The sequence below is a fragment of the Hydra vulgaris genome, chromosome 04 (assembly GCF_038396675.1).
Source record: "Hydra vulgaris chromosome 04, alternate assembly HydraT2T_AEP".
NCBI classification, from domain to species: Eukaryota; Metazoa; Cnidaria; class Hydrozoa; order Anthoathecata; family Hydridae; genus Hydra; species Hydra vulgaris.
This window is the reverse complement of record NC_088923.1, coordinates 48,323,132-48,341,580: the sequence shown is the minus strand read 5'-3', so window position 1 is coordinate 48,341,580 and position 18,449 is coordinate 48,323,132. Positions and strand designations below refer to the sequence as shown.

The following is an 18,449-nucleotide window of genomic DNA, read 5'->3' as shown; positions in this document are numbered from 1 at the left end:
GTTTTATGTTAGTTGATTGTTTTTCAATTTTATCATAGTTATTATATTGAAATTCTTCATTATCAAAATTTTCTAACAAAAATAACTCTTGATTTCCATTAATACAATAGCTATTTGATGAAAATTGTTTTAACTTTGAATTTTTTGTGGCAGATTCCTCCTTTTGCTCGAACTCCTTTGCTTTCCTTTTGCGAAAATCTCTGTTGGAATAAACTTTTTGATATTTTTTGTCTATTTTATCAATTATCATTGTTCTTGCAGTTTTTTGGTCTTCATAAAATAAAATATCGCATTCTTTTGCATCTTTTGATCGAATTCTATCTTTTTCAATTATTTCATAAAGTTTTGGGTGCCCTATGTCAAACAATTCTTTTTCTAATGCCAAAAAATCATTTCATACAGCTTTTGTGTTTCCGTTTTTTTTTGAATGATATGATACCAGTTTCTTGTGATGATATATTAATTTGGAAACATTTTTCCTAAAATAATTTAATAAATTTTTATTTGTCATTGAGCTTAAATTTTTATATCAATAATTATGTAATAAACTATGAACATTATTTAAATCAACAGTTACCTAATACTTCTGCAACTAATGTGTGGTATACCACCCATAAGCCACGGTTTTCTAAGAGCAGAAACAACACATTTGGGCTGACATGTCATTACAAAGCAGCTCATGATTTATATCTAGGGGGCAGGAAATGATTTCGGTGTGTTTTTTTTTTTTTTTTGAAATTTAGTAATCTGCAGCAGTGATAAAAACATCTTAAAACGTCACGTTTTGTAGGCAATGTTCTGCAATCAATTTCGTGGGTTTGTCCTAATAAATATATTTCAGTATTTGAACGTGTTGATATTGCCATTTTAAATTTAAAGTTACAAACGCAGCGCATTTTCATAAAATTTATTATTGCGCGCTGTGGTTATAACTCCGCAAAGGTCCGGCAGAGAAATTAAAAAAAAAAATTCCCTAAAAATGTACTAAATAAAAAATATTCAAACCCCTAGGAAGGTCAGGAAATTTAAATTTTTTTAAAAATCTTTTTAGGAAAAGTCTTTTATGACAGCATAAAATGGAAAAATAAGTTGGCAAAGTTGTAATTTTTCCAACCCCTAAAAGCAGACCTGCCTAATGCACAGTTTTTATAATAGAACAGTTTAATTTAAAATTAATATTTTTTTCTTTCAGTAGCCAAATATATTTTGATAGCATAGTCTCTTTTGAGTATTTTTTATGTTTAAAAGATTGTTTGGGGTTGGCATAACATTTTTTCCATCCAAGTCTAAATAATATGATAATATTTTAGATTTTTAATCAATGCTTGCTTCTTGCACTAATATGCAAGTATCATTCAGAAGGAGGAGAGTTGATATTGGCAAGTGGATCAAACTACTCCATTGTTAGTTCAGTCAATGAGCAGTCTATTTTGGAAAATGTTGCAAAGTTAAAAGAAGTAGCAAAGGTTAATTGTGAAAATGACTCTTTAAAGTTGCTTCTATTAAAAGAAATTTACTTAAAGTTATACCATTATATTCAAAAATTTTGCCACTGAGTTTTTATTTTTTAGGATTTGATATCTTGCAATATTGGCTGAGTTTTTATTTTTTAGGATTTGATATCTTGCAATATTGCCTGAGTTTTTATTGTTTAGGATTTGATATCTTGCAATATTGGCTGAGTTTTTATTGTTTAGGATTTGATATCTTGCAATATTGGCTGAGTTTTTATTGTTTAGGATTTGATATCTTGCAATATTGGCAGTACCGATTTGTTGTCTTATTTTCAAACTTTTATTACTCTTCGTAAAAAGGTAAAATGTAAAATTTTAATCGTAATTTTCATTGTTCAAAGAATAATAATTGATGCCTTTGAATGTTTATGTTATGATATTGATAAATATATTATCCATCTAATTTACCGCAAAGTTTTTTTTAATGATAGTTATTATTTTTAGTTCATAACTTATAATAATTCTTAGAGTATTCTTATATCAGTTGTTATATCAGTTGTGTCATTATGATTTTTAAAGAACATTTACTAATTTTTATATAAAATATTTTTGAATGAGATTTCTTTATTACATATAAAAAAAATAATGTATTTGTATGGATTGGATTGATGGACAGTCAAATTAGGTTTTCATCCATAAAAAATTAGGAACAAGCTGAAAATTCACAGAAAATGTTCCGTATGCACTCCGGATTCATAGAAATTTTCCTGATATAAGAAAATTGACCAAAATTGGAGTAGAGCTTTATCTGAAACCCGAGATAGCATCTAATATGGCGTTTAAAATATAATTTGTAATATCTGAGCTTGTAGATCACTTAGAAACATGATTTTTGTGTCTAGTATTTTGTTTATGTTGTCAAAAAATTGTTTCTGACATTTTTAGTTTTATAAAAAAAAAAAAGTCATCAAAATCCAAGATGGCTACCAAAACAGTGTAAGACTTTTGTGTCTAATATTGTGTTCTTTAGGTCAAGGAGTTCATTTTTCACAATTTTATTTTTGTGAAACAACAAAACAGCTGTTAACATTTAAGATGGCTGCCATACAGCACCCAAACTAAAATATGAAAGTTCACATTCAGCATGTGAACCTTGGAAGCCTTTGTATTAACATCCCTGGTAGTACCGCGCTCAACTTGTTTTTCCGAGCAGCGCCTTGTTTGTCAAGGTTGGTGTTTCGGAGTTATAGAGTTGAAAGATTTGGATAGCCAAGGTTGGTGTTTCGGAGTTATAGAGTTGAAAGATTGGATAAGATTTGAGAAAACAGTTTCTCAAATCTTATCCAATCTGCTTCCAGACATGATGTAGCCATCAGCTCCCATGGAGGACATTATTAAATGGAAACCCTCAAGTCGAACAACAACCAAAGATAGATCACTATCGATACCAAAAATCACCACTAATTCACATACTTTGGTAAATAGAGGCTGATCAAAAGTAGCAAAACATGTCAGTTGATTAGCTTTCTTGCATTCTTCTTTAGCCATCAGGAGTGTAGTGTATATTGTACTTAAATCTCTTGAGGCATTGTTAATTTAAGGTATTGGTGAGACATAAGGCAATTCGTACAGATGACTTTCAGCCATGGATAATGCCATATAGCCATTCCAAGCAGGTCTTCAAGTGAATCCAAGCCATGCACTACACATCCACAAAAAGTCAAATTGCAATGGTGCATCAAGGAATAATGTAGTTTGTGTTACTCCATATACAATAAGATCTTGAAGACCTGTGCTTCTTGGCTTGTTATAAGTAACCAACTTTATCTTCCGAACAGATGCAATGTCTTTTGTAGTAGGTAGAATCTATAGTCTATTAACATTTATGTACAAACATATTGCATGCGCATGAGTAATACATCGAATCCCACCCATGCTGTGAAAAGTATTTTGACCGTCTAATGTACAGATAATAAAATCAAAATTATCAAAAAAAACTGGATAAATGCATCTGGTTCTATCTTATCATTTACGCTGGATAATACAACAGAATCCAAAAGCTTTGCTTCGTTATATGAGGAACAAAATCCAATATTGAAAAGCATTTTGACTAGAGTCTTGGATTCAATGTGTCAAATCGGATTGTCTGTGTCACAGACAATCTGATTTGATTGTTGGACAGAAATGATCTTGGTCTTGTTGCAAATATAATAGCATCCTCTCTAGTGACGCATTTATGTTTTCAACAAAGAATTGTAAGCTTTTGGAACTTCTCCACTAATTTGTTCTTGTGTGGTAACCATCATATTATAAAATGTAGGATATTGTTCTAATTCATAAGTTCGACAATGTATGTCCTCTCAAATAATTGCTGCAGCTGTCTCAAAAATCTGTTCATTCTGGCGTTCAACAAACTGGCATTTATTGTTATTACAGAGATAATCACATAATTTATCGAAAGCCAAAATTTGTTCTAAATGTGACTAAATTGTGTCTAAATGTGAAATGTGTAAAGGTGGGTGACTAGGCTTTCTCATTATAACTTTCTTTTTTTTTGAAAACGTTTTTTTGAAGCATTCTAAGAAAAGATTGCCAAAATTTTGCGTTCTAAGCTGCAAGGGAATTTATATTCAATATAGTTTACGTTGTAATTAGTTTTTTAGATTTGCAGTTAGTTGATGAGGAATATAATAAGTTAAAGAAAAAGTGATTTCTTTAGTGTCCCAAGAATAACTTCCTCACAATTGTAATTACTATGATTATTTATAAATAAACTTATTTAGATTTCAGTTAAGTAAAGTAGAATTCATCTAAGAACAAACTCCACTCATTTGACAGTTAAAAACTGCAACATTAAATGCAGTGGCCTTGTTCGTCAAGGTTCGTGTTTCGGAGTTATAGAGTTGAGAGAGGGTTGTAACCACAAATAAAGTAGCTTCCTCAACTGTAGTGGCCTTCATGGATTTGGGAAGGTGAGTTAACAAAAAAAAAATAATAATAATAAAATAAAACTTTGATAAACAAATATAATATAATTATATAACCAATAATCTTTAATGGATATGAGCAGACACTCACAACATTGTAAGTGTATTAGCAGTCAATTTGTATTTTTAGTATCTTTTTGGCCCCCTTCTTACATTTCGTTGGCCATCTTGTTTAGCTTAAAAACAAAAAATGTTGATAATGAATTCCTTGACCTCAAAAACTAGATGCAAAAACCATATTTCTAAGTTATCTACAAGCTGAGGTATTACAAGTATTATTTTGGACACCATCTTAGATTTCCAACAAAGCTCCAGTCCAATTTTGGCCAATTTTATGCGATATTAATAAGAAGTGCACACTGAACATTTCCAGCAATCTTCAGCTTGTTGCTAAATTTTTCTAGATGACATGACTTTTTTTGCTAACTTTACTGAGCTATAAAGAAACAATTATCTTATAGGTAGATAATGTTTTGGTGTTAAGTTACACAAGTAGCTATGATTTTACACCATTTTACACTGCGTATCAAAATAAAGTTAACCCTAAATGTTTGTTTGTGAATGTATCATTAAATGACGCAAGCAAGCAAAAGTATGTATTTATTATATTTTATTTATTTGTTTTTTTTTTCTTGTATATATAACTATAGTTTATCATTTTTTACGTTTTTTTAATTTAACTTTATTTATTATTTAGTTTATCTCAATAAAAAATTACATAAATGTATCAGTCATATCAACTGTTGGAGGGGAAATTATTCAATTATATTAATAGAATTGAAAAAACTTGTATAATGGGTATGGGAATAAATATATATCTATAAATCTCACCCTACTGTATATTTTGTTTTTTTATAGTTGATCATTTTCATGTCGCTTTGATATTTGCTGTAAAATAATTAACAAAAAAAATCAAAGCATTGAGTATCTTTAGATTTAATTTTAAAAAAAAATCCTTTAATTCAAAAGTTATTAAAAAGATATTGATTTAAAAATATGAAAGTCTAAAAATGTTGCATAATAGTTAGACCTATTCTCTATATAGAAAGTATGAAATATAACTCAGCAAAAAATAGTGTAAAAGATGTATTGAAAGAAAAAGTGTGTTAGTGAAAATTTAAAGTTGTTGTTAGAATTTCTTAGGATGTACATTACAATCTAAGTACACCTTAAATTTGAGCTTTTGTTTCTGAGCTGAAAGCTCAGAAACAAAACAAAAGTATTGATAATAATAATATAGAAAGAACTGAGGTTGTCCCAATAGACTTTGGTGTATTTTAATCTACACCTTTTAAATTCAAATTTTAAAAACTATATTATTGGAGTAAACCTTTCACTATTGTTTAACTAACAAACAAACAAAAGCTTTATAAAATTAGTTATAACAGTAGAAACCTAGGATATTATAATCTGTTAGGGTATTAAAGCATGCAATCATAAAATTTGAAATTATGAAATAATAAAAATATATATAAAAATATTAAACTAATGCAAAAACTTCAAAATTTTAATCTAAGGAATTTGAAGATTATATAAATGCTTTATATTTTATTATTTTTCATTATTTCGAACAAATAAGCAAACATTTATGCTAATCAATGACATTAACTTCTGCACAGTGTCTTTGGGACTTTTTTTTCCTACTAATGTCTGCTCTCTAATCAAATCTTTAGTTGTACTAATTGTTTTGCCACTCTTATGCAAATATACTTTGCCAATTCTCCAAAATTTCTCAATGGGACGAAACTGTGGTCTGATTAATGGTTTCAATCTTTTTGTTATAAATTTGATGTCTCTCGAATTGTACCACTCTACAGTCTTCTTAGGATAATGGCAAGAAGCAATATCAGGCCAGAACCAACAGGGGAGAAGACAAAAGCAGGTGGCGTTGACAAAAAAAGACAAAAGTCTTGCAAGCATTGTTAACATCCGAGTTTAAAGTTGACGTGGGGGGCTAACTGTTAAGTTTTTAGAGTAAAGTAATTTATTAAATTTATTTTTATGATTGTATAATAAAATTAGTTACATAGTTCAATTTTTTTTGTAATATACATTATATTTATACTTTTAGTTGTATTACCTAGTTCGCACAGGTAGTTTCAAGGAATGCATGTTACTACACCAGCTGATTTTTTTTGTATATCTCTAAATGCTGTAACAGATAAATGAGAATTTTTTATCTCTTTAACAATATCAGTTACTTGTGACATCAAAACACTTAAAGTTGTCAATTTAAAAAAATCTGTGAACAGTAAATTTAAACCATGTGAAATGCATCCATAGCAATGAAGATGGGGATAACAATCTTTTAGACGTGTCCATGCATTTTTCATATTTGAATATATTTATTTCATATTTTTAAAGTTGTGATGAAAGCTTGAGATCTCGAACCGCAGCTGCATTTTGCTCGGCACTAGAGAAGTTTCTTACCAAATTTATCCAATGATTTATACTTGAATATGTTGGTGACACGCCCATGAACAATTGAAGTGTAAAATTTTGGACCTGGGAGTTGTTTGGAGTTAAACTTAATGTACATTTCATCATCCATAATTATGCAGCCATTAAACTTTGTAAGAACTTCGTCATAAAGTTTTTAAGCTTAAGTTTTAGCAGTCAGTGATTGTTTATTTGATTGGTTTGGATATTTAATGGCTCGATAAGACTTGAAATTGTTAAATTTCTCAACTTTTCTGACAAAAAACTTTGAAACTTTATACCTTTTTACTCCTTCTCTGTTCAATAAGCCAGGATTTTGCATGAATGATCATTGAATATTAATTGCTACTTTCTTATCTTTAAAGCCACTCTTTCTTCCAGATCCTTTTGCTCCTTCAATAGATAGGGAGCTCTTGTATCATTGCATGGCCATATAAACAGTAGTTTTTCTAGATTCAGGGGCTTTAGCGATTGAAAGTAACGATGCACAAGAATTTTGTAGGTAGTTGTGCAGAATTTTTTTTCTTTTTTTAACTGTTTTGATGACATTTTAATTAAGACATATATTTTGACTCGTTTGTTGATGTTCTTAATTTTTCATTACTTAATGTAATTTTTCATTACTTAATAAAATGCGTTAGTGACAACTTTTAAAATGAAATTCATTGTTCCGAATTTAACGATCGCATGCTTTACAATCCGATAGGGTGTTACAATCTGATAGGATATTACAATCTAATAGGATATTACAATATATAAGGATGAAAGGTTAACTAGTAAAAACTAGTAAAATTCATGGATCTTGAGCTTTATTTTATTAGTTTTAATTTTTAACTTTTTTAAAATGAACACCATCGTTCAAAGTACACTTACTTACAACCATGTTGCTACTAGCCAAAGTAAAACTAATTTAAAACTAAAGCTGAAATAAGTTACGCTATGCTATTTTATTTTTGTTATTTTATAATATGCTACTATTTATATATATATATATATATATATATATATATATATATATATATATATATATATATATATATATATATATATATATATATATATATATTTATATATATATATTTTTTTTTTCTAAAAAAAGAAATATTTAGTTACAACTTTTATTATTAAAATCAAAGATGGTTATAACATCTTGTAAGTTGACAATTTGTAAATCCTATAAGTACCAGAGGCTTAAATTTCTCTGAATACAGATAACCTGAATTTTACTTAACAATGTTTTGTATCAAAAATTTGTTCCCTGGTAACACTGTGAATTTGCTATGAATGTTAACAAATTTTTTTAAAAAACAGAGGTTTTATTGATAGTATCTTGAGCCTCTTTTTCAACTTTAAAATCATGTTACCATGATAAAATGATTTTTTTAATAACTTTTTTGTTAAGTAATCTTAAACAGTTAAAAAAAGAGTTTGATACGGTTTGATGAAAAAAAAATTTCTTACCTCTTTCTCACGGAATCACCCATACATACATGTATGAATGCAGCATTAAACTCACACTGATGATGTCATATTAAATTAGGAAGCTGTTGGGGCTTCAGTACATACATTGACTGATATAAGGAGAACATGCAAGGGAGTTGCTACCTTTTTGACTAAGGGTTTGGGTTTTGGGTTGGTTATTCTTCACTTAGTCATTTTTTTATTAAAATTTATATATACATATATATAGGGTAAAGGAAGGTATGTTCGTGATATATGTAATTTCGTGATATTTCGCTCGGCATTTGTAGCGAACATACCTATTAGTCAAAAACATCGAAATTGCGTCAAATGGTACCCCGGGGTACTACTGTCGATTCACAAATAGTCGTTGGGTGCGTGTGATACGTCAATTGTTTACTATCAGTTTGTACATTCTTTAGCATTATTTAACGTGCGTTCAGCACATTTGTTTGGAGTACTTGTCCAACATTTTTATTTCCAGACTTGTGTTTTAAGGTAAGTAAATTATTTTTATTAAATATTAAACTAGAAAAGATGCTTGATTTAATGGTAAAACTTTTGTTTTTTTATTAACTTCCTATAACTTATGATTCCTTATCGCAGTTACACATTTTCTTAACGTTTTCACCTCAAATGAATTTACATTTTTAATCATGTTTCTTTTATTAAATATAATGACATTAAAAATTGTTTTAAGCACGATATAACTATATAGTTAAATGATAATAATATCTTTCTCTATACGAATCTGCAAATATTTTTGCAGTAAAGCCTATCACGAAATTACCTACTACTCATTTATTACAACCACTAGATGTAGGAATATACAAGCCACTTAAGTCAAACTGGGCCACTAGCTTAAATGACTTTATGAGGGAAAATCCTGGAGATAAACCAAATCGGACAACTTTTCATACAATATTGAATCCAGCATTTATTAAAAGCTTTTCTAAAAAAAATATAGAAAATGCATTTAAAAAAAGTGGCATTTGCCCTTTAAATAAAAATGCCATTCCTCCAGAAGCAATAGCTCCATCTCAATTGACAAACAGAGAGATTCAAAGTACAGAAATTCAACCACACAGTAATACTGCTATACAAACATTGTTAACTATTCCATCTGTAGAGCCAACCACACCTAACCCTAATAGGCCAAAAAGGGATTCAAGTGCAAAGTGTCTGACTCCTCCTGATCAACCTATTCCATTAACTTCAAAGGATTCTATTCCTGTATGTTCTAAAAAAAGTAAAAAAAATAAAAATGCTTCAAAAGATGATGATTGGGAGTGCGGTGTTTGTAAAAAAAGTTACAACAGTGATGTAAAAAAAAAAAAAGGAAAAAAATGGGTGCAGTGTTCCTATTGTTTAGTACCTTATCATGAGAGTTGTCAAACATATGAGGACATTGGTGAAGTATTTATGTGTGATACATGTTGTCAACAAGAATGTGATTTAGAAAAATAAGTTAATCAGATATAAGTATGGTTAATATTATAGTTATTATATTAAGAGTTTTTTGTAGGTCTGTTATTTTATTTTCTAAGCTACCTATGTTAAAAGTATATTTTTTTTATATATAAATATAAAGTAATGAAAGTATTATTATAATTTTGTTAACTTATAAGCCTGACTATATTTATATTTTATGAACTTAAAGTCTGATTGAATAGTTATGAATTCAAAACAAGTGTTGATATTTTTTGTTATATTATACCAGATGTTATACTTAATTAATAAAGAAAAATTTAAATATTATTGTGTATTCACGAAATTACCTAACCACTATCACGAAATTAAATATCATATCACAAAATTACCTAACTTTTCTCAATGACTTTTGAGCTTTTATAAAAACTTATCAAAGGACTTAAAATCCCAAAACTGCATAGATTCTAGTAACTTTACTCTATGTACATCAAACAATTAAAGTAATTAAGTAAAATTACTGAAATTGACTTTGTAATTACACATCTAGTTAATTTATCACAAACATACCTTCCTTTACCCTATATATATATATATATATATATATATATATATATATATATATATATATATATATATATATATATATATATATATATATATATATATATATATATATATATTTATTAAATTGAATGAAAGAACTGTTTTTTTGAATATATTTTTTAGAGGTGCAGAGCTTTTAGGTGATTATTTTGTTCATGTCACTGGCTTCTCTGATCAAGTTTTAAGATATATGAGTGCAAGAGGTTCTGATCGACAACTTCATTATGTTGAAAATATAGATTCTACTTATGAACTTAAAGATATTAAGGTAAGTTAGTTATTGAAAAAGGCTTTTATGTTTTTTGACTTGTTTAACTTGAGTGCTTTTTAATACAAGTGGGGTTGGGTATGAAGTTGTAAAAATGTTTATAAAAGTTAAAAGCTGTATAAGAAATGCCTTAAAAAGTTCTTATAAAAATTTTGGATTATAAAGTTTTGCATCTTCTGATATTTAAGCTTTTATATTTGTGTGTTTGGTTCTGTACATGATGTTGTTATGTTACATGATGCTGGTGTTAAACATATCTGTGGTTGTGATGAATGATGGTTTTTATCTGATTCCAGCATGTTGATGCTGGAATCAGATAAAAATATGCTATACTAGAGAGCATAAAATGAAATTATTTTTTTATTTGTTTTAAGTTTTCTTTAATCTTTTAAAGTTAAAAATGGTTGAAGTAAATATTTACCAAAAGTAAAATTTAAACATTTTTATTTAAGGAAAAACGAAGAAAACAAATGATTGATCATTATCGTTCACAAACAGTTCAAAGGCCATTGATGAAATGGAAAACTGTTCGAATTTTTATTTCATCAACTTTCAGAGACATGCATGGTGAGAGAGATCTTCTCACACGTTACATTTTTCCAGAACTTCGAAGACGTTGCTACAGGTATTGTGTAAACATATATGAAATAGACTTGCGCTGGGGAATAACTGAAACTCAAGCGAATTCACAAAAGTAATTTTTTTCATTTCAGTTTCGATTTTAATAATATTTATGTTTTTGATTTTTATGATATTATGATTTAATGGCATCCACTGTTATATGTTCTGACTATGGCTTTCTCTTCAGAAAGCTGAAGTCTCTTTAACAAAGAATATTTTAAAAGCACTAATGAATGCATTTATTTCTTTTGAAAACATGACAAATGATTAGTATCATTTTTTATGATGTATTTCAATGTATAGTTTAAATTTAATTGATTGCCTAATACCTTCAAAATCATGCCTTCCAAACTGTTATTTAAACTTTAAGTCTTTAGATTTTAAATATTTTTATACAAATTTTGATGACTTTAAAAAAACCAGTCTATTATGAAAATCTCTTATACAAATCACATGGTAACTATAGTTTTAAAATTGCCAGAAGAAGCTGAGTTTTCATAAATATAATGAAAAATTCGAGACTGCTTCATCTTCCATCGTTTTTCCAAATACCCCTTAAAATTTTTTCTCCTCACTTTTACAAAAAACATAACATTATTTTTCAAAGTATTTTTCACAAGGTAAATGAAATGATAGAATAAAAGAATTGATAGAATAAAAGAATTTTGATGAAATCAAATTACAAATATAAACACATCTAATTATAATGAATCGGTTAGTTATAACCAACTTCCATTAAATTAATTTAATTATTTAGCATTATTTTTATCATTAATGAAAGTTTATTGTTTATAGCATAGAATTTTTGTTCTAAGTGCACTATTAAATTGTTTTAAAAATTACAGAATTAGTAGTTAAAAAATTAGCTCTAATAGAACCCCTAGAAAATCTAAAGATGAAGATCATAAAACACGTATTATGATCTTCATCTTTAAATGTTAAATTAAGTATTTAAATGTTATAAGAAAATCTTCAGTTGACTGTACAGTTTATTTTTTTTACATTATAACTAGTTTAAAATATTTTGAAATAAGTTGTTCAATTATGATTCAAAAAATATAAATAGAATATAAAAAATATATAAAAAAGAACTGTGTGCTATTTTAAAAAGGCAATATTAGGTAAATAAGTTAAACCATTTAAAAGAATAATGAGTATATACTTGATATAGACGACTTAATTTGCCTTGTCTTTTTTTATTATTATTTTTATTTTATATAAATTGTTATTATCTTTTTTTTTATGCTTTAGAACATTAGATATATGTTTGACTGAAGTCAGAAAATCAGATCTTTTTGTTGGAATTTTGGGCAATCGATATGGTTGGTCTCCTTCTGAATACTTTTCCTCAGACTTAGAAGTTATTGATTGGTTAAGACTTCAAAAGCCAGGCTTATCTATAACTGAACTTGAAATGAGGTTGTTCTATAATCGTGAAGCTGCTGAAACAAAAGGATTTTTTTACTTTAGAAAAGACTTGGATAAAAAGTATGCATTATGTGTTTTGTGTGTGTGACCATGATTTCATTAAATTATTTTATTTATGTTCTAATATTAACAGGATTATCCCTAAGAAATATCATAAAGATTTCATTGATGAAAAGAATCAAGATAAACTTGAAAGTTTGAAAGAGTGGATACGTTGCCAACCAGGAGCAGAAGTTTTTTCGAAGTAAGTTGTTCTAACTTTGAAATTCAGTATAATTGTTGTCGGTAAGTGTTTTATGTTTTTATTTTTAACAAACTAGTTATAAACTTTATTAAATAATATAGCTAAATAAAATAAATAAAATTAATAATAAACTAGCAGTGAACAAAAAGCAGCAGCACAAGCAGTAGCTCAAGTAACTAATAAGCAACCTGTAATATAGATAAATAATGGTTGTGGCATCGAGAAATACCTAATAACCTGGTAAAAGTAGTTAAACATAATAGCTACCAACACATATTGCTATCTGTAGCTACTTTTTTATATTACTTTTAACATCAAGCAGTAACTAACTACTTGTGATGAGAATTTTTTATCTACAATTATGCTGTATTTGAATGGAGTATTCTTCCAAACTCAACTGTATCTGCAGTATCAGCTAACATCTATTGATCTATAGTTTCCAGAACTCTTAATAAAAAGATAATAAAGTTGAAATATATCATAGGGGAGCTTTATTAGTTGCCTAGTTTATTTAGCATATAATGTATGCTAAATTAAGTAAAGAAAAGCTGCATATAAACTTTTTAATATATTAGGATAAATGTAAAAGTTTTTATGTTAATCTTAAGATATTAAAAAGTTTACTAATATCTCAAATGATAAAACAATAGTTAGCGTATGAGATGCAGCTAGGTTTTAAAGCTCTTGTTACTTTTAATACTAATGGCATCAACTGATCAACTTTTTAATACTAATGGCATCAAGTTATTTGAAATGTTAACGATTCTGTGGGGAAAACAATATTTTGAATAACATCAAGTTGACACTTTGGTTTGTGTAACTTAATTTTATGAATTTGAGTATAAATATAGTTATTAATCAAAAAGAACTTTGACATGTCAAGACGAGCTAAGTTGTTCGAAATTTTGTAACACGTAAATAAGTCTGTTTGCAGCAACATTTTTCAAAAAGTTTTAAATGGGGACGATTGTTACATAACATAGTGTACTCTGTATTTTTCCTAGATGGTTTTTGTAGAGAGTTAGGCCCATAAAGTCAAATGAGGCATCTTAGTGGTTAAACATAAATTTAATAGTGGGGTGCAGGTTGTTCATAAATGTTGTAATGTGATAGAGACCTTCTATAGAGCCTGTGAATATGAAGAAAATATCATCAATGAATCTTTTGTAGAAGGTGATGCTGTGTTTGAATTGTCCAGTAATATATTCGACCAGTGTGCCCATGAATATATTAGCCTATGATGGTGCCATGCGTGTACCCATCAAGGTCCCCATCTAGAACTTAATAATAATGCTGATATTTAAATATTTGATTAAGTTATGTATATATATGTAGGTTAGCTCCTATAAATAATTTCTTATGAATAATTTATATAAAAATTTTTATTATTAAAAGTTTAATTTTGAAATTTGAAAACATTTACATAAATTACATTAACTTATGTAAATGTTTTAAACTGAATATATAGATCATGTGAAGAAGTATTTTTTTTTTTTATAATTTGAAATAAAAAAGTTATTATTGAGAGCAATCAATGCAAAAGCTGCATGAGTTATGATTGCATGAGTTATGCATGATAACAAACCTATTGTTTGACATTTTTTAAATTAGAAAATATAAAGAATATTCTAATTTATAAATATAATTCAATAATAGGAATTATAAAACTAGAATTGTTTTTGTCTAATCAAAGTAAGTTTATATATATATATATATATATATATATTTTTTTTTTTTCTTTCTTCCAGCTATCCATGTCACTGGAGTGGAGTAGTAAATGACAAACCAATGCTAGGTGGGCTAGAAGAATTTGGGCAAAGAGTTTTGAATAATCTATGGGTTGCAATTAAAAAGCATCACATTATTCCCTTAGAACAGGTAGTTTAAGTTTGCAATCAGTCATCATGTGTAATATTTTAAGTGAAAGCAGTTATTGTTGTAATCTTTGTGGTCCTATAAAATTAATTTTAAAGACTTCAAATTTAATGATTAATTTTAAAGACTTAAAATTTAATCATAAATTTCCATATAATATATGATTGTTTTACAAATGTGCTCCGTTTTAATGATATCATTACTTTTAAAATACTTGTTGCATTTAAACAATTATCAATTTTTATTCAAAGTAATTTTTCGCACACTTTCACAATCTGTATTGTTTGCACAATTTCAAAATAAAATTTTGAAATTTTACTTTTTTTTACTTATTTAGATCCTAGTCTTTTCATAATTATTGTTTATATTAAAAGATAATTTCACAAAAAAATATTTCAGCACAAATGCACAAAAAAAGAATTTTGCGCAAATACACAAAAAAAAAAGAATTTTTTTTTGTGCATAAATTATGCAAAATCTTTTTTTTATTTTAAATAACATTTATGAAAAAACCAGGATACACAACAATCTAAATACAAAATTTGGACCATTATGATCACATTAGAAAAAAAAATTTTACAAAGTATTGAGATTTACCTTGCTCTAAAAGCCAAATAATTTAGGAACAATTTGGGTATTTTTCAGGGTATTTAGCCGCTTTGAGCACAAGGTAAACATCAATATTTTTGAATTTTTTTTTTTTGCAATCACATTTTTTTTATATTTGCCCCAAATTTGGCTTCTTGTGTATTTGCGTTTAAAAAATTTTTTTTTTTGAACACTTCTAGTGTGCATTATAATTTTTTTAATATTTTCTAGAAGTTTGATACAGAAGAGGTAACAAACAAGCATTTGCTTTATGCATCAAATCTTTCAAAAGAAGTTGTCGGGCGAAAAACTCTGTTAAATAAAATAGAAACAATTTTGGTGGAGTCAAAAAATAAGCAAGATAAAAATATTTTGTTGATTTCTGGAAAGAGAGGTTCTGGAAAAACAGCTATTATGGTTTGTTGCTTTGAATAACATTATCGTTTTTTATTAAAAACATGTTTTTTTATTAAAAACATGTTTTTTTATTAAAAACATGTTTTTTTATTAAAAACATGTTTTTTTTTTAAAAACATGTTTTTTTATTAAAAACATGTTTTTTTATTAAAAACATGTTTTTTTATTAAAAACATGTTTTTTTATTAAAAACATGTTTTTTTATTAAAAACATGTTTTTTTATTAAAAACATGTTTTTTTATTAAAAACATGTTTTTTTATTAAAAACATGTTTTTTTAGTAAACACATGTATTTTTATTAAAAACACGTATTATTATTAAAAACATGTTGTTTTATTAAAAACAAGTTTTTTTATTAAAAACATGTTTTTTTATTAAAAACATGTTTTTTTATTAAAAACATGTTTTTTTATTAAAAACATGTTTTTTTATTAAAAACATGTTTTTTTATTAAAAACATGTTTTTTTATTAAAAACATGTTTTTTTATTAAAAACATGTTTTTTTATTAAAAACATGTTTTTTTATTAAAAACATGTTTTTTTATTAAAAACATGTTTTTTTATTAAAAACATGTTTTTTTATTAAAAACATGTTTTTTTATTAAAAACATGTTTTTTTATTAAAAACATGTTTTTTTATTAAAAACATGTTTTTTTATTAAAAACATGTTTTTTTATTAAAAACATGTTTTTTTATTAAAAACATGTTTTTTTATTAAAAACATGTTTTTTTATTAAAAACATGTTTTTTTATTAAAAACATGTTTTTTTATTAAAAACATGTTTTTTTATTAAAAACATGTTTTTTTATTAAAAACATGTTTTTTTATTAAAAACATGTTTTTTTATTAAAAACATGTTTTTTTATTAAAAACATGTTTTTTTATTAAAAACATGTTTTTTTATTAAAAACATGTTTTTTTATTAAAAACATGTTTTTTTATTAAAAACATGTTTTTTTATTAAAAACATGTTTTTTTATTAAAAACATGTTTTTTTATTAAAAACATGTTTTTTTATTAAAAACATGTTTTTTTATTAAAAACATGTTTTTTTATTAAAAACATGTTTTTTTATTAAAAACATGTTTTTTTATTAAAAACATGTTTTTTTATTAAAAACATGTTTTTTTATTAAAAACATGTTTTTAATAGCATTACAGTTTAATTTAGGTTCAGTGGTTAGATTATATTTTATCTTATTTAATTCTAGAGTAAATTGGTTGAAACTCATATAATAAATGAAACACCTTGTTGCTACTTTGTTGATGCCGGGGACAACACACTTCAAACACTTTTAAAACATTTATTTATTTCTCTTAATGAAGCATACAACGTTGGATTTGATGAGCCAACTTCTTACAAGTTTGATTTTATTAAATTTATATCAGTCCGTAGCATTGTTTTTAGCATTTGTTTGGGGCTAGGGATTTTTTAAAAATGATTTTATCTTGCAGGGCCATGGTTTCCAAGCTTAGTTTGCTTTTAAAATCTATATCAAAAGATAATGGTGGGGAAAATTTCTTAATTTTTATTGATGGTCTTGACCAAGTTCATCTCTCCGCACAAGAAAGTCGAACTGATTGGATCCCTGATAGTTTACCAAAGGTATTCTTAAATTTCTTATTGCATAAAGTGTGTAAAAGGTTTAATAAAGAAAAAACATTATTTTTGTATCATGTCTATATTTCAACTGAGCAGATTTTGTTCCTTTTATTTTAAGTCTATTTAAATTATTTTAAATTATTTAAAAGTCTTACTGAAAAAAACCTGTTCTCTCTGTTAAACCTATTTTAAATTAAAAAATACTGAAAAGCAAGATAACTTGAATTTTTTGATAAGCAATAAAAAAAAAATTTTGTTTATAAAAGATAAAAAGTAATAAAATAATTATAATTGAAAACAAAAAAAAATTTTATCTAAAAAATTTTATCTAAAAAATTTTAACTTACCCAAAAGTATTAGATTTTAGCAAAACCTTTTTCCTCATTTGTAAGAAAACAGCTAAAAATAACTTGAATGAAATGGAAAATTAAAGTCTGCTTTCATTTGGAAGACATTTTCTAGTTTAAATAGAAAATATAATATGTCATAATTTTTCACCTTGTTTTATAGAAAAAAAATGTAACAACAAAATAAAAGTTTGAATTACTTGATACATGACTCGACCTTTTTGGCCATGTTTAACAAGGTTAGTTTCGGCCATGTTTAACAAGGTTAGTTTTGGTCATGTTTAACAAGGTTAGTTTTGGCCATGTTTAACAAGGTTAGTTTTGGCCATGTTTGACAAGAATTATTTTTAGCTATGTTTAACAAGGTTAGTTTTGATCATGTTTAACAAGGTTAGTGTTTTAGAGTTTAGCCTTAAGAGAGTTACAAATAAATTAAAATATTATAATAAAAAAACAAGTTATTTTATTGTATTATTGTTATATTATATATAATAATAAGTAATAAATACTTAAAAAGTATAAGTTAGTTGAAATATAAATAATTTAAGAAAATAATATTAATAAATGTAACAATAATGTATTATTACTATTATTTTTTTAATTTAAAGTATTATTTATATAAAAGTAAATAGTAATAAAAAGTAATAATAATAATAAATAGTTATAGATAAATTGTAGTG

At 26.2% G+C, this 18,449-nt stretch overlaps 1 protein-coding gene across 1 annotated transcript in view; it reads left to right on the top strand.

Annotated features, from left to right (window-relative positions):
• LOC101241847 (telomerase protein component 1) overlaps positions 1–18,449 on the top strand; it is a 117,578-nt gene that overhangs the window by 67,535 nt on the left and 31,594 nt on the right. The window contains exons 12-22 of the mRNA XM_065796528.1: positions 1,311–1,466; positions 1,740–1,814; positions 4,903–5,033; positions 10,499–10,643; positions 11,096–11,337; positions 12,516–12,752; positions 12,826–12,936; positions 14,685–14,814; positions 15,631–15,816; positions 17,031–17,182; positions 17,275–17,425. Of these exons, the coding sequence (XP_065652600.1) occupies positions 1,311–1,466; positions 1,740–1,814; positions 4,903–5,033; positions 10,499–10,643; positions 11,096–11,337; positions 12,516–12,752; positions 12,826–12,936; positions 14,685–14,814; positions 15,631–15,816; positions 17,031–17,182; positions 17,275–17,425 (1,716 nt within the window). The remainder of the gene's footprint in view (positions 1–1,310; positions 1,467–1,739; positions 1,815–4,902; positions 5,034–10,498; positions 10,644–11,095; positions 11,338–12,515; positions 12,753–12,825; positions 12,937–14,684; positions 14,815–15,630; positions 15,817–17,030; positions 17,183–17,274; positions 17,426–18,449) is intronic.